Genomic DNA, 15,629 nt, shown 5'->3' on the forward strand with positions numbered 1-15,629 from the left:
TTAAATAAGCAGGGTGATAATATACAGCCTTGACATACTCCTTTCCCAATTTGGAATCAGTCCGTTCTTCCATGTCCAGTTCTAACTGATGCTTCTTGACCTGCACACAGATTTCTCAGGAAGCAGGTCAGGTGGTCTGTGATTCCTATCTCTTGAATAATTTTCCACAGTTTATTGTGATCCACACAGTCAAAGGTTTTGGCATAGTCAATAAAGCAGAAGTAGATGTTTTTCTACTTTTCAGAGTTCTTCTGGAACTCTTTTGCTTTTACATGATCCAGTAGATGTTGGCAATTTGATCTCTGGTTCCTCTGCCTTTTCTAAATCCAGCTTGAATATCTGGAAGTTCACGGTTCATGTACTATAGAAGCCTGGCTTGGAGAATTTTGAGAATTACTTTGCTAGCCTGTGAGATGAGTGCAACTGTGCAATAGTTTGAGCATTCTTTGGCATTGCTTTTCTTTGTGGTTGGAATGAAAACTGACCTTTCCAGTCCTGTGGCCACTGCTGAGTTTTTCAATTTGCTGGCATATTGGGTGCAGCACTTTCACAGCATCATCTTTTATGACTTGAAATAGCTCAGCTGGAATTCCATCACCTCCACTAGCTTTGTTTGTAGTGATACTTCCTAAGGCCCACTTGAGTTTGGATTCCAGGATGTCTGGCTCTAGGTGAGTGATCACACCATCGTGATTATATGGGTCATGAAGATCTTTTTTTGTACAGTTTTTCTGTGTATTCTTGCCAAATCATCTTAATCTCTTCTGCTTCTGTTAGGTCCATACCATTTCTGTCCTTTATTGTGCCTATCTTTGCATGAAATGTTCCCTTGGTATCTCTAATTTTCTTGAAGAGATTAGGCTGTGTTCCCTCCTTGTTATTTGACCTGAGGCCAAACTATGGTGGAGTTAATGAAGATAAAGATGGCCTCCTTCAAAAGGTCCCATGCAGGCAGTGCTGCATGCAGCGCCCCCAAGCCTTCAGCAGGTCACCCCCGACCCTGAGACTCCTGGACATTCAAGGGCAAGAAGTTTTTCAGGAAGGAGAAACTATCCTCAAGCAGGATACATTGTTGTTATAGAATCCTTAGGACAGAGTTCAAACTGAGTTGTTTCTGTGTAATCATCAGTCCTGGGCTTAAAGAAAAAAATGTTTTATGTGGCTAAGGAATGTAGAGAAAAAAGAGATGTTTGTCCTTTCCTTCTCCTTGAGAATTTCAGACCAGTATCTCTGCTTCAAGAGCCCAGACCCCTTTCTCCTCCTCGGGGAACCCCAGACTTCTTATCAACCTGCCTAGGAATTGACTCTCTCATTCCCCTCCTTTTCTTTTAGGACAATTATGTTGCCAAGGGAAAGGGGCATCTTTTTTATTCCATATCTACTTCCTGTTGTGATGGGGTGCTGTCCCTAAATTGTTGAGGCAACACATTCTCCTAACCCTCATATTGAGGGTCTCTGATCCAGAGGCCCCAAGTTGGAGGAGTCTGTGGCACTCGTAGGAGCCTGAACAACCAATCATTTGTAACTTAAAAGCTTTCAAATGGTTAAAAGCAAATCCAGTTACACAGTTACAGACACCGGCAGCAAACAGTAAAGACAGAACAATTATACTTATTACGATTAAGATAGTTTTCCACCATGGGGAGCTACTTAATGTTTCCCAAAGTGAGATGACAGAGGCTTCAGGAGAATCCATAGCCTGAATCATCTTGTTCATGTGTTTAGTAAAGTGAGCAACATTAGTACTCATATTGAGTATGAATAATGGCACAAGTTCCTCCTTGTGCAGCCCTTAGAATATCTAAAGCCAATCTGCTTTGTGAAACTGCCTTTCTAATTTGTATTTGTTCAGCATTAAGGGCTGAAAGTTAGTCAGAGCATCAGCTCATGGCATAACATCTGATCTGTAGTTCCCAGAGAGGGAATAAATATTGCAGCCAGATAATCATACCAGTGAAATGCATATCTTGCCCAATGGATTTTAAGGTGTGGCAGATTAGTAGGCTTCTCTGGAACCTCTGAAAATACGAAGCCAAGAGTAAAGCTAGACCTCGGGTGCATCTCCCTATCCAACCGGGGGAAGCCACGCCCACTGGTAAGAGCCACATATCCAGTAGGTCCCATTTGGTGCAAGCCAGCATGACTGGGGGATCCAGTCACAGTCAGTGCCTGGCCAGGCAAAAGGAGGACCTGAACGGGGATTGGAAAATACAGGAATGATTACATTGCATATTTCTTGAGGCAAAAATGCCAATTTTTTCTAATCATTATAATTAGGTTGTCAGCTAACTTCTGGGGGTGGCTCTATTTGTTCCCTGCATATGGGAGCATTAGATAGTAGGGGTCTCTTTTTAAGAGTTAGCCATATTTGATAAACATCAGGTAGAAAACCACCAGATCTAGACCCATTTACCTTCTTATGTGCAGCAAAATAGTCATTAAACCAAGATAATGTAAAATCAAAGTTGAAAGTCACATTATGCCCATAGTTAAGGTACAATATGTTATACTAGTCCATCTTAGGATTGTTAGATGTCATCGCAGAGCTGAAGAAAGTCCTTTCCTTGAAGCAGAGAAACCCATCATGGGAAGCCTTCAATTTATGAGGAGGGGAGTGCTCCACAGATCCAGCAACTATCTCAATTGTGGAATGCAGCATAGGAGTGAGTCCAGGACAGGAAGGCACTGTCTTGAAGGTCAAACTGCAGACTCAGGACTTTTGGAGTCAGCAGAAGCAAGCCTACATAGATTCTCAGGCCCGTCTTGGTTCCTCGCTCAAACAGAGGCTAGTTTGACTCAAAGCCTGAGTTAACGTCCTGGTAATGTCTGTTGAAAAGCTAAAAGCTGAGTCACATAGTTAATTTTAATGCCCCAGGATCTATGACAATATCTGTGCATTAAAACAGTCTGTCATAGAGATAGTACCTTCTTCTTAGCAGCAGTTCAAGTCCTCATTAAAGCTATGGGTAGAACTTTAAACCTATTGTCTTGTGTTTCCTGAGTTAGCTTACACAGATGCCTCTTAATAGTCTCATTAGCCTTTTCAACTTTTTCTGAAGATTGGGGTCTCTAGGAACAGTGTAAGTGATATTCTATTCCTAGAGCTTTCAACATCCCTTGAATTACAGCAGCTTTAAAGGTGGAGCATTGTTGCTCTGAGCTTTAGAGTTTGAGATCCCACTTACATCATGAGAAGTCAGTACAGTAAGATTTTGCCCATTAGTAAACTCATGAGCTTTAGGCATTAGTAAAACAATAGCAAGAATTACCCTTAAATAATGTGGCCATAGCCTTTATTTTCAGTAACAAACAAATTAAACTCTGATCCTGTGGGCAAGCTCAAAGTTGGGGCCTGCAAGAGAGAAATTTGAAGTAACTAGAGATAAAACCAGCTTGTCAGTTTGAGCCTGCTGAGTCTCGGTTATAAGTTTATATAAAGGCCAGGAAATTTTCCCATAACCTGGAATCCACATGTGGCCATAGCCTGTAATGCCCAAGAATCCTCTCAATTGTCTTAAAGTCATAGGTAGACTAACTCTAGAAAGCATCCTTCAAATCAATGAGTCAAGAGTCAGTGTCTGTCCTAAGACACACATTACATCTCTACAAGTAAGGTCATAAAGTAAAGTTAGTCCTGTAAAGTCTTCTATGTACTTTTTGGATCCTCTAAATAGTCTCGACCACAATTGGGACTGTTTGAAATTCTACCGATACTGAAGCGACCCTCCTAGAAGGGTGCCTTGATTCTCAGCCTGTTCAGTTGGGAGCCCCAGAGCAAAGTAAGAGAACAGGAAGGAGCTGAAGGTTTCACATGCAAATCTGCACCCTTAAGACATAAGTCTGGCATGTCTCTCAGAGAGATGAAGAGCAACACATATGTCACTTCTACCAATTTCCCTTATTTTCTACAGAACCAGTCTAGTTGTAAAACAGTAATAATTGAGATCCTTCAGCAGGTCAGCGTTCCCCGTCTTCCAAAGGATACTGTGCCCATTCAGTATCACAGAAGAAGATCAGACATGTCTTTTTAAACTCAGAGGATCAAACTTGTCTCAGCTTGTTTTTTAAAATACACTTTAAAGGAGTGGCTCTGGAACTGCTAGCTCCCATCTGTAAGAGAAAAAAGCAGCATCCACAGCCATGGCTTCTTTCCACCGGAGACGTCCCTCCCTGCTCTAGATGGGGTGTAGACAGACTTTCCACCAAAGCTTCCTTTCCCTGGTCAGACTTAGTCTGTCCCTTACTGATGCAGGCATCTTACTTGTACCAGTTCTTACCTGGTTCTACCACCTAGGCAGGGTGCAGATGCACCAGGGGTAGACCTGATGGTATCCCAGATTGATTTAGTTCCATACCACCAAGACCTTTGTTTGATTTGCCCTTTTCTCTGATGCCACCAGGGTGGAGCCCAGTAGCTTTTTGGAATGTTTCCCAAGCTAGGACTACTAGGGGAAGCATCCATCTTACGTGCGTCTGTGCATTCCTGAGTATAGTCCTGACCTGCGGTAGAAATGGTGAGTCACCAAGGGATGAACAACAACCAAGACGTCCCTTCTGAGTGTCGCCACGCCAGTATATGTGATAGCAAAAGAGGTGGTGGAGGGTCAGCCAGTGAGGAGAAGTGATTTTTGTCCGCAAGCTATTAGGGCCAATCCTTCCAGTTCATTCCCACAGATTCCACAAAAGAATATCTATGGAGCTGGGACAAAACCCACCTGAGAGCCTCCTCTGGTCCACTAAGAGCTAGCGCTGCCAAAGGAAGAAACCCACTCTACTTCCAATCTGAACAGATCCTGCAATTCCCGATCTGGGTCCTCAAAAACCTCATGGTCACCAGCAGTGCTTCTATCCATGTAGATAGGAGGAACAGACACGACAAAGACTCGCTTTCAGGCCGCTGGCCCTTGAGGCAGGCAGCCAGGAGACCTCCAGCCTGAGAGACACTCCTGGAGCTAGACTTCCACCTCGCTCCATACATGCTCCTAGTGACTTTCGGCTCCTAGCAAAGCTGCTGCTGCTGCTGCTAAGTCACGTCAGTCGTGTCCGACTCTGTGCGACCCCATAGACAGTAGCCCACCAGGCTCCACCGTCGCTGGGATTCTCCAGGCAAGAACACTGGAGTGGGTTGCCATTTCCTTCTCCAATGCATGAAAGTGAAAATTGAAAGTGAAGTCGCTCAGTCGTGTCCAACTCTTAGCGACCCCATGGACTTCAGCCTATCAGGCTTTTCTTAGGATTTTCCAGGCAACAGTACTGGAGTGGGTTGCCATTGCCTTCACCCTCTAACAAAGCTAGGCACTTCATTACTTGGAGACTAAGTAAAAGTAAATAGTAACAGCATGAATCACAAGCCCCTTGAAAGTCTGTGATCCATAGGATTTTCCAGGCAAGAGTACTGGAGTGGGTTGCCATTGCCTTCACCCTCTAGCAAAGTTAGGCACTTTCATACTTGGAGTCTAAGTAAAAGTACATAGTAACAGCATGAATCACAAGTCCCTTGAAAATCTGTGATCTGACAGATTAGGTTAGTAGTTCTAATTCCCCATGCAATTATGAAATGGTCAAAGAGACCAGTAAAAGTTGACCGAGAAAGGAAAGTTCGGTCCACATGCTTTGCCTGTTTCTGGCTGCTCCCCTCGCAGGGACATTGGGTGCCTCTTGGCACTGACAGGTCGGTATAAACCCCCAACAAGGCTCCCCTTTTGGGGACTGCCTTCAGTCATTACAAGGCACCGCAAAACCACAGAGCAGGGCTCATCACTTGCTTAACACAGGGCGTGTCATTCATTCACACAAGCACACCATAGAGTCAATATAAGTAAAGCAGAAAACGTATAAACTGAAAAAGCAGAGAGACTAGAGTTCTGAGTGTTCTAACCTTGTCCCGAAGATCATGGACAAGCTCCCAAGATGCTAGCTTACTGTGAACAATGTCAGATTTGTGATCTCCAAAGAAGATTTAACATCGGACCCAGGTTGATCACTCAAGAGCTTTTGTGTAGCAGAGTTTTATTAAAGTAAGAAAAGGGACAGAGAATGGATCTGACAAAGACATCAGAAGGGAGATGGAGAACGCCCCCATTTCTTCTAAGTTTATTTTAAAGCACACATTCAGTTAAGAAAAAGACTTTAAATTTTCTACAATGTGGGAATAATTATTTTATTAATCTACAAATTGGAGGAGGATGCATCTACTAAAAATGAAGTTTGCAAATTACATGTAACAACCAGGGGAAAGGTTCATGATTCATGTTTAGAGAACATTAGGCATTAAAAAAACATATATAAACAGGGTGATCCCATCCATCAAAATAAATGATATTTAGGAATTAAATACAGGAATATTAAAGAAGTAGATATCACCCATATTGATGATTTGAAACTGAATGTTTCCTAGAATGATAAGGATAACATTAGCAGTATTGGTATTATAGTAAAGGTATATTTAGGGAAAATGTGTTAATTTGAGGGCTTCCCTTTTAGTTCAGATGGTAAAGAATCCACCTGCAATGCAGCAGACCCTGGTTTGATTCTTGGGTGGGGAAGGTCTGCTGGAGAAGGAATATGCTACCCACTCCAGTATTCTAGTATTCTTGGGCTTCCCTCCTGGCTCAACTGATAAAGAATCTGCCTGCAATAATGGAGACCTGGATTCAACCCTTGGGTTGGGAAGATCCCCTGGAGAAGGGAAAGGCTACCCACTCCAGTATTCTGGCCTGGAGAATTCCATGGACCATATAGTCCATGAGGTCACAAAGAGTTGGACATTTTGGAGATGATAAATTTGTGGTTCAGAGGTGTCTTGTGATACATTTTGGAGCTTTAGAGGTATATACTTAGGGCTCTTTCTTATAAAGGTGTGAAGTTACTTAAATGTATTAATCATCCAACAGGAGACCCTAAGGAGAAAATGATTCCAAATGACAGACTTTTGGAGATTATCTACAGGAAAAGGATAGTAGAAAGGATAGATATCAAGGGTGCTAGAAAGTACTTGTCAACAAAACATTTAGGAGTGCTTTAGATACATGTGTCTGGGAAGAGATGAAGAATCAGTTTAGCTCTAATCATGAAATCAAAATGCTCCAAACTGTGGAAGAGGCATCATGGTAGAGAAGAAAGGACATTAGGCAAGGGATTAGAAAGTGGTATTGGTCAGTATCAACTGAATCAAACAATAATTCTTCAAGAGCTCTTTCAATCAATCTATAAAGTTAAGATGTTGGACTAGTTGACTTTAGTGTCTACACTAATTTCAAAATTCTATGTTATAATAAGGAATTCCTTTCTTTATCATTTTATATTTTGTCCTTTCTCCCCGGGGAGGAGAACATCATAGCTTCACTTAGCTTTGGTTTCCCCAAAAACTTGAACTAAGAAGTTTAAATTTCTGGAAATTACTTAAAGTTTCTTTACTAAAATCTATTCAGCATGACACAGTGTTTCTAGTATAAAAGATCTTCCCCTGCCCCACCTTGAAACCAAGCACATGGCTCTTCTAGAGCTATTAACATACCAAGATGGTGCACTGTTTTGTAGTACACAGAAGCAAAAAAATGGCTCCTCATCAATTTTTGACACCTGCAATGGCCCTGTTTTCAAACTCTCCTGAAGCAGAAAGGACTAGCTCACACAACTATTCATTGCACTTCTTTCCACCCTGTTACATTTTCTCCAATAGGACAAAGCATTTCCATGAGTCCTGCTTTGTCCATTTGTGAATCCTCAAGGTGATGTACTGTAATTCTTGTGAGCAAACAAGCTCTCATGCAATCAGTCCTAAGGAAGGTAATTTCTGTTATTACAAGTCTCTGGGTCTCCTGGTCACTGCAATCTAGTGACGTCAAATCACTAATTACCTTCTCACACTTGTGATGGTTTTTCTTATATCTATGTGTTGAGGACAATGATACTTCAAAGTGTAAATGGTGAAGACTGAAGTTTGTAGAGACATGGGTTCAGTGCATTTGCCCCATCCAATGGATCCTGAAGAATTGTTTTTTCCTGGTAGGTACTACTATTTTGAGGCTAGGCACTAAAAGAGTGCTGTTTTTCCTCAGCCTTCTAATTCAGTTAGAACAGAAAACAAAGAGAAGCAATCATACTCTACTTTTTCAATCTTGGATTATTCTATGTCTATTTTACTTATTATTCTTGTCCAAATATCTATATCTGAAAAATAATAGACAGCTGTATTTCTTTTCTAAAACCAGGATGGGTTTACTTTTTTGATTGAATATGCTTTTATTTTAATACAACATTTTGTAAAAATTTTATAATAGAACTAACACATACTGGGGATTATGCTTTCAAAAGGCAGAGAATTATAGAATCATAAAAATTAGGAGGGAGAGTTCTTATTCTCTTTTGAAAAGAAATGGTGCACCTTCATAGTGGTAAATTGCCTAAAACTGCAGTTATTTAGTGAGAGGTAGAATCAGAACACACATTTCAGTGAGTCAGGCTACAACTTCTTGTATAGTCCATGATATCTTTGGACATCACCTGCTGATTTGGGTTCCAGGTCATTTTAAAATTTATAATTTAGAATGGCTTTTGTTGATTCATGACAAAGAAATACTGATATAAATAAATTATGAAAATCAAAATATCCTGCTGACTATATGCCCTGCTTGTGAAAAGAGAAGATATGTCATATATGATTACTATATTTTAGAATCTTACTACTACTATGATAAATTTACCACACATTTAATGGTAAATTCATTATTGCACAAAATGTTTGATTCAAGTATTTGATGATTATATATCTCTGAGAAGCAGAGGGAAAGTTCCTACACTTTGAATCAAGGGCAAGTAAGATAAGGGGAAGAAAAAGCCTAAATATTCCCTAAACATGGTTCTAATAAATGAAACTATATTCTTGATATTTCAATATTTTGACAGACCCCAAATCATATAATAATAACTATCTTTGGTGATGCTTCCTAACAATACTCTTGCTAATTAAAAACAAAGTTTAGATGAAATTGTAGATTAAGTTCACTAAGAGCTTCCCCTTGAGAACAGTGTTTGAATCCTTCAAAAATTTCATCTATTATCTGGACCTGTCAGATGAGGTTAAGTTGAAAGAAAGCATTCTCCTAGAATATGTGGGTAAATAATTCTATACTTAAAGCTTCAGTGGAGACTAAAATCTAATTCTCTTCATGTATGCTCATTGACATTTAATTGGTTTTAATTTCTGGAGATCTTTGAAAGTCATTTATGCTAAATTCTTTGCAAAATTTTAAAATGGCATTATTATTATTATAATTTGGCATTTCTTCCTTTTTATTTATTGCTTTGTCTCTTAGATTCCTGACTGCTCCAAGTACTCCCCCAGTTACTTAAGATCTACATTAGGACACAGTATCCAGGTCGATGTCCCCTTAAATAGCCCATCCTGGCTACAGACATCTTGAGTCTATTTCCTACTTATTTAAAAGTATTCATCAAGGCCAGGTCTGTTTTCTTAGAAGATGTAGAAGTAACAGCTAAATTTGATCCATGAATTAATGGTTACAGATTATAAGCTTTCTCCACACTTTTCACTTCATCTTAGGAAAATGAAAGCATTTTGTCAATATCCTTTTGAAGATGACACCCAAGCTTTGTCTCCACAGAGTTGGTTAAATCTCTGATCTGGCTTTACATGGAGAAGGTAAAGGCAGTAGAAATGATGGAAAGCTTGTAAAAGATGTATCTTTGACTGGTAGAGTTTGGTGGCCTCTGTAAACTATACTCAATTATTTCACTTCTACCAGTATTAAGTTCTGAGATAGAAGTATTGGAGAAATAATTATTTGATAGAATTTCATATAGAAGGGCACTGAAGGTCACCTAGTAAATCTTATATGCATGTTAATTTATCTTTAATTATTATAAGAAATGAAAAATTGGTGTTTACATGAACACATATACTAATTGGAACTCATTCTTAAGTGAGACAGATAACGCCATCTTTGACCAGTAAAATAATCTGAAAATAGTAATAATTAGTTATTCTGGTCTGAAACAATACATTATTCAGAACATTTGCATATATTTAATCATTGCAATTGATTAAAGATGTGTCACTGATGTAATTGTTCAAGAAACATTTTCAGTGTCTCCTTGAGAGCAACATCATTTTCAATATTTGATATTTGAGGATAATGAACCTGAAAGACTAAATGTTCAGTGTCATATAGCTGCCCAATGACATCTGTGATTTTAGCATCAACTATTTTTATTCTAACAGCTTTATGTTTCCACAATAGTACAGTAGTTTTATTTGATGTAAGAAGACAGCCCAATTCCTCTAAAAAGGAATATTGTAGGGAGTTAAGGGAAATGAGGATTCATCAACTTCTCTAAATGAAAAAAGGGATTATAAATATTAATAAGTGAGCTTCAGGGAGGCAAGTTATAAACCTAAGTGATCTATCACCAGCTCATGACACAGAGCCCTGGGGAAAATGGACAGTTATGTACTTAGAGAATAAGTGAACTAAAAAAGAATGAATTTTATAAGTAAAGGATTTATACTTAGAGTAATTAATTTAGTTTCTTTTGCCCACCACTTTGACCTTGTGTACTAAGCTCAGATGTTGATTGAATCAGTTTTGCCAGTATTCTTTCTGGAAAGCAGTATGCTTTCTTTTCCTGGGAACCCCAAGAAGACAATGACAGTGACGAATACACGTATGCAGAAGACTCAATGGGAGGGTGATTCAGGATGATTGTCTCACACGATAGGTTTTATTCTAAAGATGTCAGAGTGTCTTCTCTACTCACAATGACCTGCTGCCCCTTTCTATTCTAGCAGCAAAAGATGTCCCTCGGAAGCTCCCTATGCTTAAGACTGCTTTTTCTGATAGGGCAGATATGCACCCCAATTTGCTGGTTTTGTTGTATCTAGGGATTCAGTGCAGGATTCATGTCAGTGGTATAAGAATAAGGGTGTTTTCCAGGGAGGAAGGAAAACATCAAGGTGGGTTCCTGGAGTTAACTTGCTAACATGAAACTCCCAAGAAATGATGAGGAGGGGAGAATGGCACTGAAGAGAATGTAGTGTCTCCTTACATATAAAGTTGTTTCCATGTGTAACTTTACTGGCCACGTGTTCTGACTTCAACCTCTACTTGTTAGCTTTTTGAACAGCCTGGAATCATATGTTGTCATATAATCTGGGATAAAATGTGAATTAATTCTTTGGTAGATTTTCTAGAGAATTAGAGATTTGAAATATACTGGTGAGTCCCTGAACTGTGTTCCTGGGGGTTGAAATTATTCATTATAATTAATGTCTTTATGTGTAAATCTTCCAGCCAAACTCAAGGCAATTTTTAACTATAATCTAAGAAGACATTAAGTCAAAAAATTGCAGATGAGTAGAAATCAGTAAAAGATACTCTTTCCCAGGACCTAATTTAGACATAGAGAAAGATTCTTCAAAATCATACTCTTCATTACATTTAATCACACAACTTTTCCAAGTTCAAGATAGCTTTTTTTTAAGTTAAAATAGCATAAAAGGGAGAAAGTTCTGATAAAATAGAATATACAATGACTAAATAGAAAAGAAAAAAAATTTTCCTATGATACAAATTTCTTACTGAATACTCTTATGCAATATAATTTTTAAGCCCTGCCAAATCAAATAAAATATCAATCATAATTCAATAATATGTCTATATTACTAACACCAATGGCTGAGTTTAAAGAAGCTTAATATCTTTGGGGAATAACTGGGAGGAACTAACAGTATATTCTTTCATATGATAGAACTGCATGAAGAGATGAATCACAGCTCTAGGAAGACTTACAATAAACTCTGGATCTTTAAGTTTTGCTGTGGTTTTGTGTTTTAGTTGGGATAATTTGTAACTCAATAGGGAAAGGAATAAGATTTAATTATTCAAGGCAATGAGCTCCTATGAACTCTCTCACATAATATAATGCCATCTTTTTCTTCTCCTGTTTAATTTTTTGAACACATAATACATACATTCAAAAGCACATGGAGCAGAAGTACTTATCTTGATAAATTTTCACAAAGTGAATACTCCTATGTAACTATCAACCACATCAAGAAACAGAACATCACCAGCAGTTCAGAAGGCCCTTCCTACCTTTTCTGCCCCCAATTTCCCTTTAAGGACAATCATTATTGAAGCTTTTTCAACCCTAGAGATTAGTTTCACCTATTTTTGAACTTTATTTTGAAAGGTTAGCACAGTATACACCTCTTTGTATCTGTCTTGGTCAACATTAAGTCTGTGAAATTATCTTCCTTTGTGTTAGCAGTTCAAAAAGAATTTATGCCCTTTACTGCAGAAAAATGATTTAGTCTCTGTAGATCCTTAGACTGGATTTCTGTAATGTCAAAAAATTTTCAGATACTCAATTTCATTTATAAATTAGTTTATTACATTTGTTAAATTTCTGTAATTGGATATGCCAGTTGGTTGAACATCTCTCCCTTCCATCCTTCTTGAATAGTGTTGTTATGCTCTCTATATGATCTTTGATGATATATGAAAACTTAGATACAAATATAAATAGAAACTAGAATCCTAGGGTATGAAACAGAACTGGAAAATCAAACCCATGCTCAGTACACTGATTGATATCTGTTTCTCTCACATTCAGGTGACTAAAGAGAAGTCCTTTCCAAAGTCAATGAATGAGACAAATCATTCTCGGGTGACTGAATTTGTGTTGCTGGGACTGTCTAATTCCCAGGAGCTCCAACCTTTCTTGTTTCTCATATTTTCACTGCTCTACCTAGCAATACTGCTGGGCAATTTTCTCATCATCCTCACTGTGAGCTCAGATTCCCGCCTTCATACCCCTATGTACTTTCTGCTCGCAAACCTCTCTTTTATAGATATATGTGTTGCCTCCTTTGCCACCCCCAAAATGATTGCAGACTTTTTGGTTGAACGCAAGACTATATCTTTCAATGCTTGTCTGGCCCAAATTTTTTTTGTTCATCTTTTCACTGGCAGTGAGATGGTGATTCTTGTATCCATGGCTTATGATCGTTACGTTGCTATATGCAAACCTCTTCACTATATGACAGTCATGAGCCGCCATGTATGTATTGTTCTTGTACTCATCTCCTGGTGTGTGGGTTTCATCCATACTACTAGCCAACTGGCTTTTACTGTCCACTTGCCTTTTTGTGGGCCTAATCAAGTGGATAGCTTTTTCTATGACCTCCCTCTGGTGACTAAGTTGGCCTGCATCGACACTTATGTTGTCAGCCTACTAATAGTTGCAGACAGTGGCTTTCTTTCTTTGAGTTCCTTCCTCCTGTTGGTTCTTTCCTACACTGTGATACTCATCACAGTTAGGAGCCGCTCCTCTGCTAGCATGGCCAAGGCCCGCTCCACACTGACTGCTCACATCACTGTGGTCACACTCTTCTTCGGACCGTGCATCTTCATCTACGTGTGGCCCTTTAGTGGTTATTCCGTTGACAAAGTCCTTGCAGTGTTCTACACCATCTTTACTCCCATTTTAAACCCAGTTATCTATACTCTAAGGAATAAAGAAATGAAGGCAGCCATGTCAAAACTGAGGAGTCGCTATCTGAAGTCTGGCCAGGTTCTGCGGTCATAAGAAATATTGTATTTCTGGAAACAAAGTAAATTCACAGGACTGATAACACTGTAGCTAGTCTCTACATATTTACAAATGAATCACTGTCGTGTTAAAACCAACCATTTTAACCAGTGGAAGCATTGATTAAATTGAAGTAAAGGTTAATGGTGATAATGAAAAATACAACAAACCTTAGCAATTTTCATCTTGTCTTCCTTCTATTATGTTTACTTGTCTTTTTGACTTCCTTTCCTCCTTAATTTTTAAAATTTAAATTTGTTTTAAGATAAAGAGCTATTGACTATGATGTCAATGGTACAATGTCTTTAACTTTATAAAGTGTAAATACATTGGGCCGTCTTTGGGTGGAAAAGTGTGTTTATGCCACAATGAACGGAATTATTTTTACTGTGTATAAATAAGGCAATGCACTGTTTTAAAACAACTTTTCAAAATTGGAAGAATAGTGACATGTACTTTCTGTTTTGCCATTTTATGTTCACTCTCCTACTATTGCAGTAGAATATTGTGAATACTGTTCTGAGTCAGTTGTTTGGTGACTTATCATTGGATTGTTAGTTTTCAAGGGGTTCCTCCACCAGCTCCATTTTTCCTTGTAAATTTCCCTGCCATTTGGGTCATATGGACAATGAATTCCAATTAAATGGAAACATTCACAAGACACAAGGTAATTATGGGATTCACTAGGAAGGTCAAATAGATGAGCAGCAATGATAACTCTAAGGGTTCTGGAGGAAAATTTTGTACTCTGCAACTGAGCACCACCCACCATTTGAAAAGCAGATTGTAGGACCCTTTTGGGACTTATTCCAAATTGAGTTCCTGACCATGAATTAACATGTGACTAGGATTTCCCACCATTTAAAAAATCACAATTTCTCTCATTCACTGTTCTTACATCAATGTTCATTATACACCATTCTCCATAGAGAAGGCAGTTAAGGTCTGGGGAAAGGATAATCTGTTAGCCAACTTTGGTTCTGTATCCCCTCAGTGCTTACATAATGGAGACATGAATCAGCTGGAATTTAGGCTATGGATCAGATGGTAAAGGATCTCCCTGGAATGCAGGATACCCGGGTTCTATCCCTGGGTTGGGAAGATCTCCTGGAGAAGGGAATGGCTACCCACTTCAGTATTCTTGCCTGGAGAATTCCATGGACAGAGGACCCTGGCAGGCTAGAGTCTATGGGTTCGCAAAGAGCTAGACAAAACTAAGCAACTAACATATACCCTGAAGCATTGGATTCCCTTTCATTAAGGCTTTTTGACTGCTATCACAACTACTCTTAAAACTTTACTTGTAAGTAGAAGAGATTGATATTGAGAACTTGCCATTCAGTGGCAAGTTAATTACATCAGACCTCCTCCTCCACAGGTGGTAGTGATTTGTCTTTACAGGAATGAAATTTTACCCTAGATATGAATTTTCTCTCTCTGCTTGCAGTTCTTCCAAGATCACTATCCAAGGCCTCAGAAAGGGTCTGATTTATGAATTTAGGATTCTACAAAGATTACCTGTGCAACACATTTTACTCTGAAAAATATTGTGGCAATAGACACAGGACCATGACATCAATATTCCTGAACAAAATCCCAGGTTCAAAGAACAATTGAACATACAATTAAATGTTCAGACAAGAGTCAAGCATTATGATTATACCTACTTGGAAACAATGAACTCTAAGATATGATATATTCATTGAGTGCTAAGTGCTCAGTCATGTCTGACTCTTTGCAACCCCATGGACTGTAGTCCATGAGGCTCCTCTGTCCATGGGATTTTCCAGGCAAGAATACTGGAATGGGTTGCCATTTCCTTCTCCAAGGATCTTACTAACCTAGGGGTAAAATCCATATCTCCTGCATTGGCAGGTAGTTTTTTTTTTTTTTTTTTTTAACCAGTGAGCCACCAGGGAACCTATATGCACTGAACTAAGAGTTAATTGTAACAATGTGTTACCAACTTTTAATATACAGTTTTGAAAAATATAGAGTAGAAATAAGAGTGTTCC

At 38.9% G+C, this 15,629-nt stretch overlaps 1 protein-coding gene across 2 annotated transcripts; it reads left to right on the forward strand.

Moving 5' to 3' along the window:
• The first annotated feature begins 12,594 nt into the window (after positions 1-12,594).
• On the forward strand, positions 12,595-15,109 carry LOC122444067 (olfactory receptor 4K15). 2 transcript variants are annotated; one of them, XM_043472867.1, is made up of 2 exons: positions 12,667-13,573; positions 15,072-15,109. In XM_043472867.1, exons 1-2 carry the CDS (start codon positions 12,667-12,669, stop codon positions 15,107-15,109), a joined length of 945 nt encoding a protein of 314 aa, XP_043328802.1. The 2 variants fall into 2 exon arrangements, with proteins under 2 accessions (XP_043328801.1, XP_043328802.1); XM_043472866.1 differs by lacking the exon at positions 15,072-15,109 and having other exon boundaries at positions 12,595-13,611.
• The last annotated feature ends 520 nt before the right edge of the window (positions 15,110-15,629 follow it).

The sequence above is a fragment of the Cervus canadensis genome, chromosome 6, assembly GCF_019320065.1.
Source record: "Cervus canadensis isolate Bull #8, Minnesota chromosome 6, ASM1932006v1, whole genome shotgun sequence".
Lineage (NCBI taxonomy): Eukaryota > Metazoa > Chordata > Mammalia > Artiodactyla > Cervidae > Cervus > Cervus canadensis.

What these genes read in the sequence shown, in the direction of transcription:
- LOC122444067 (XM_043472866.1), top strand. Translation starts at nt 12,595, where the DNA reads ATGCTCAGTACACTGATTGATATCTGTTTCTCTCACATTCAGGTGACT.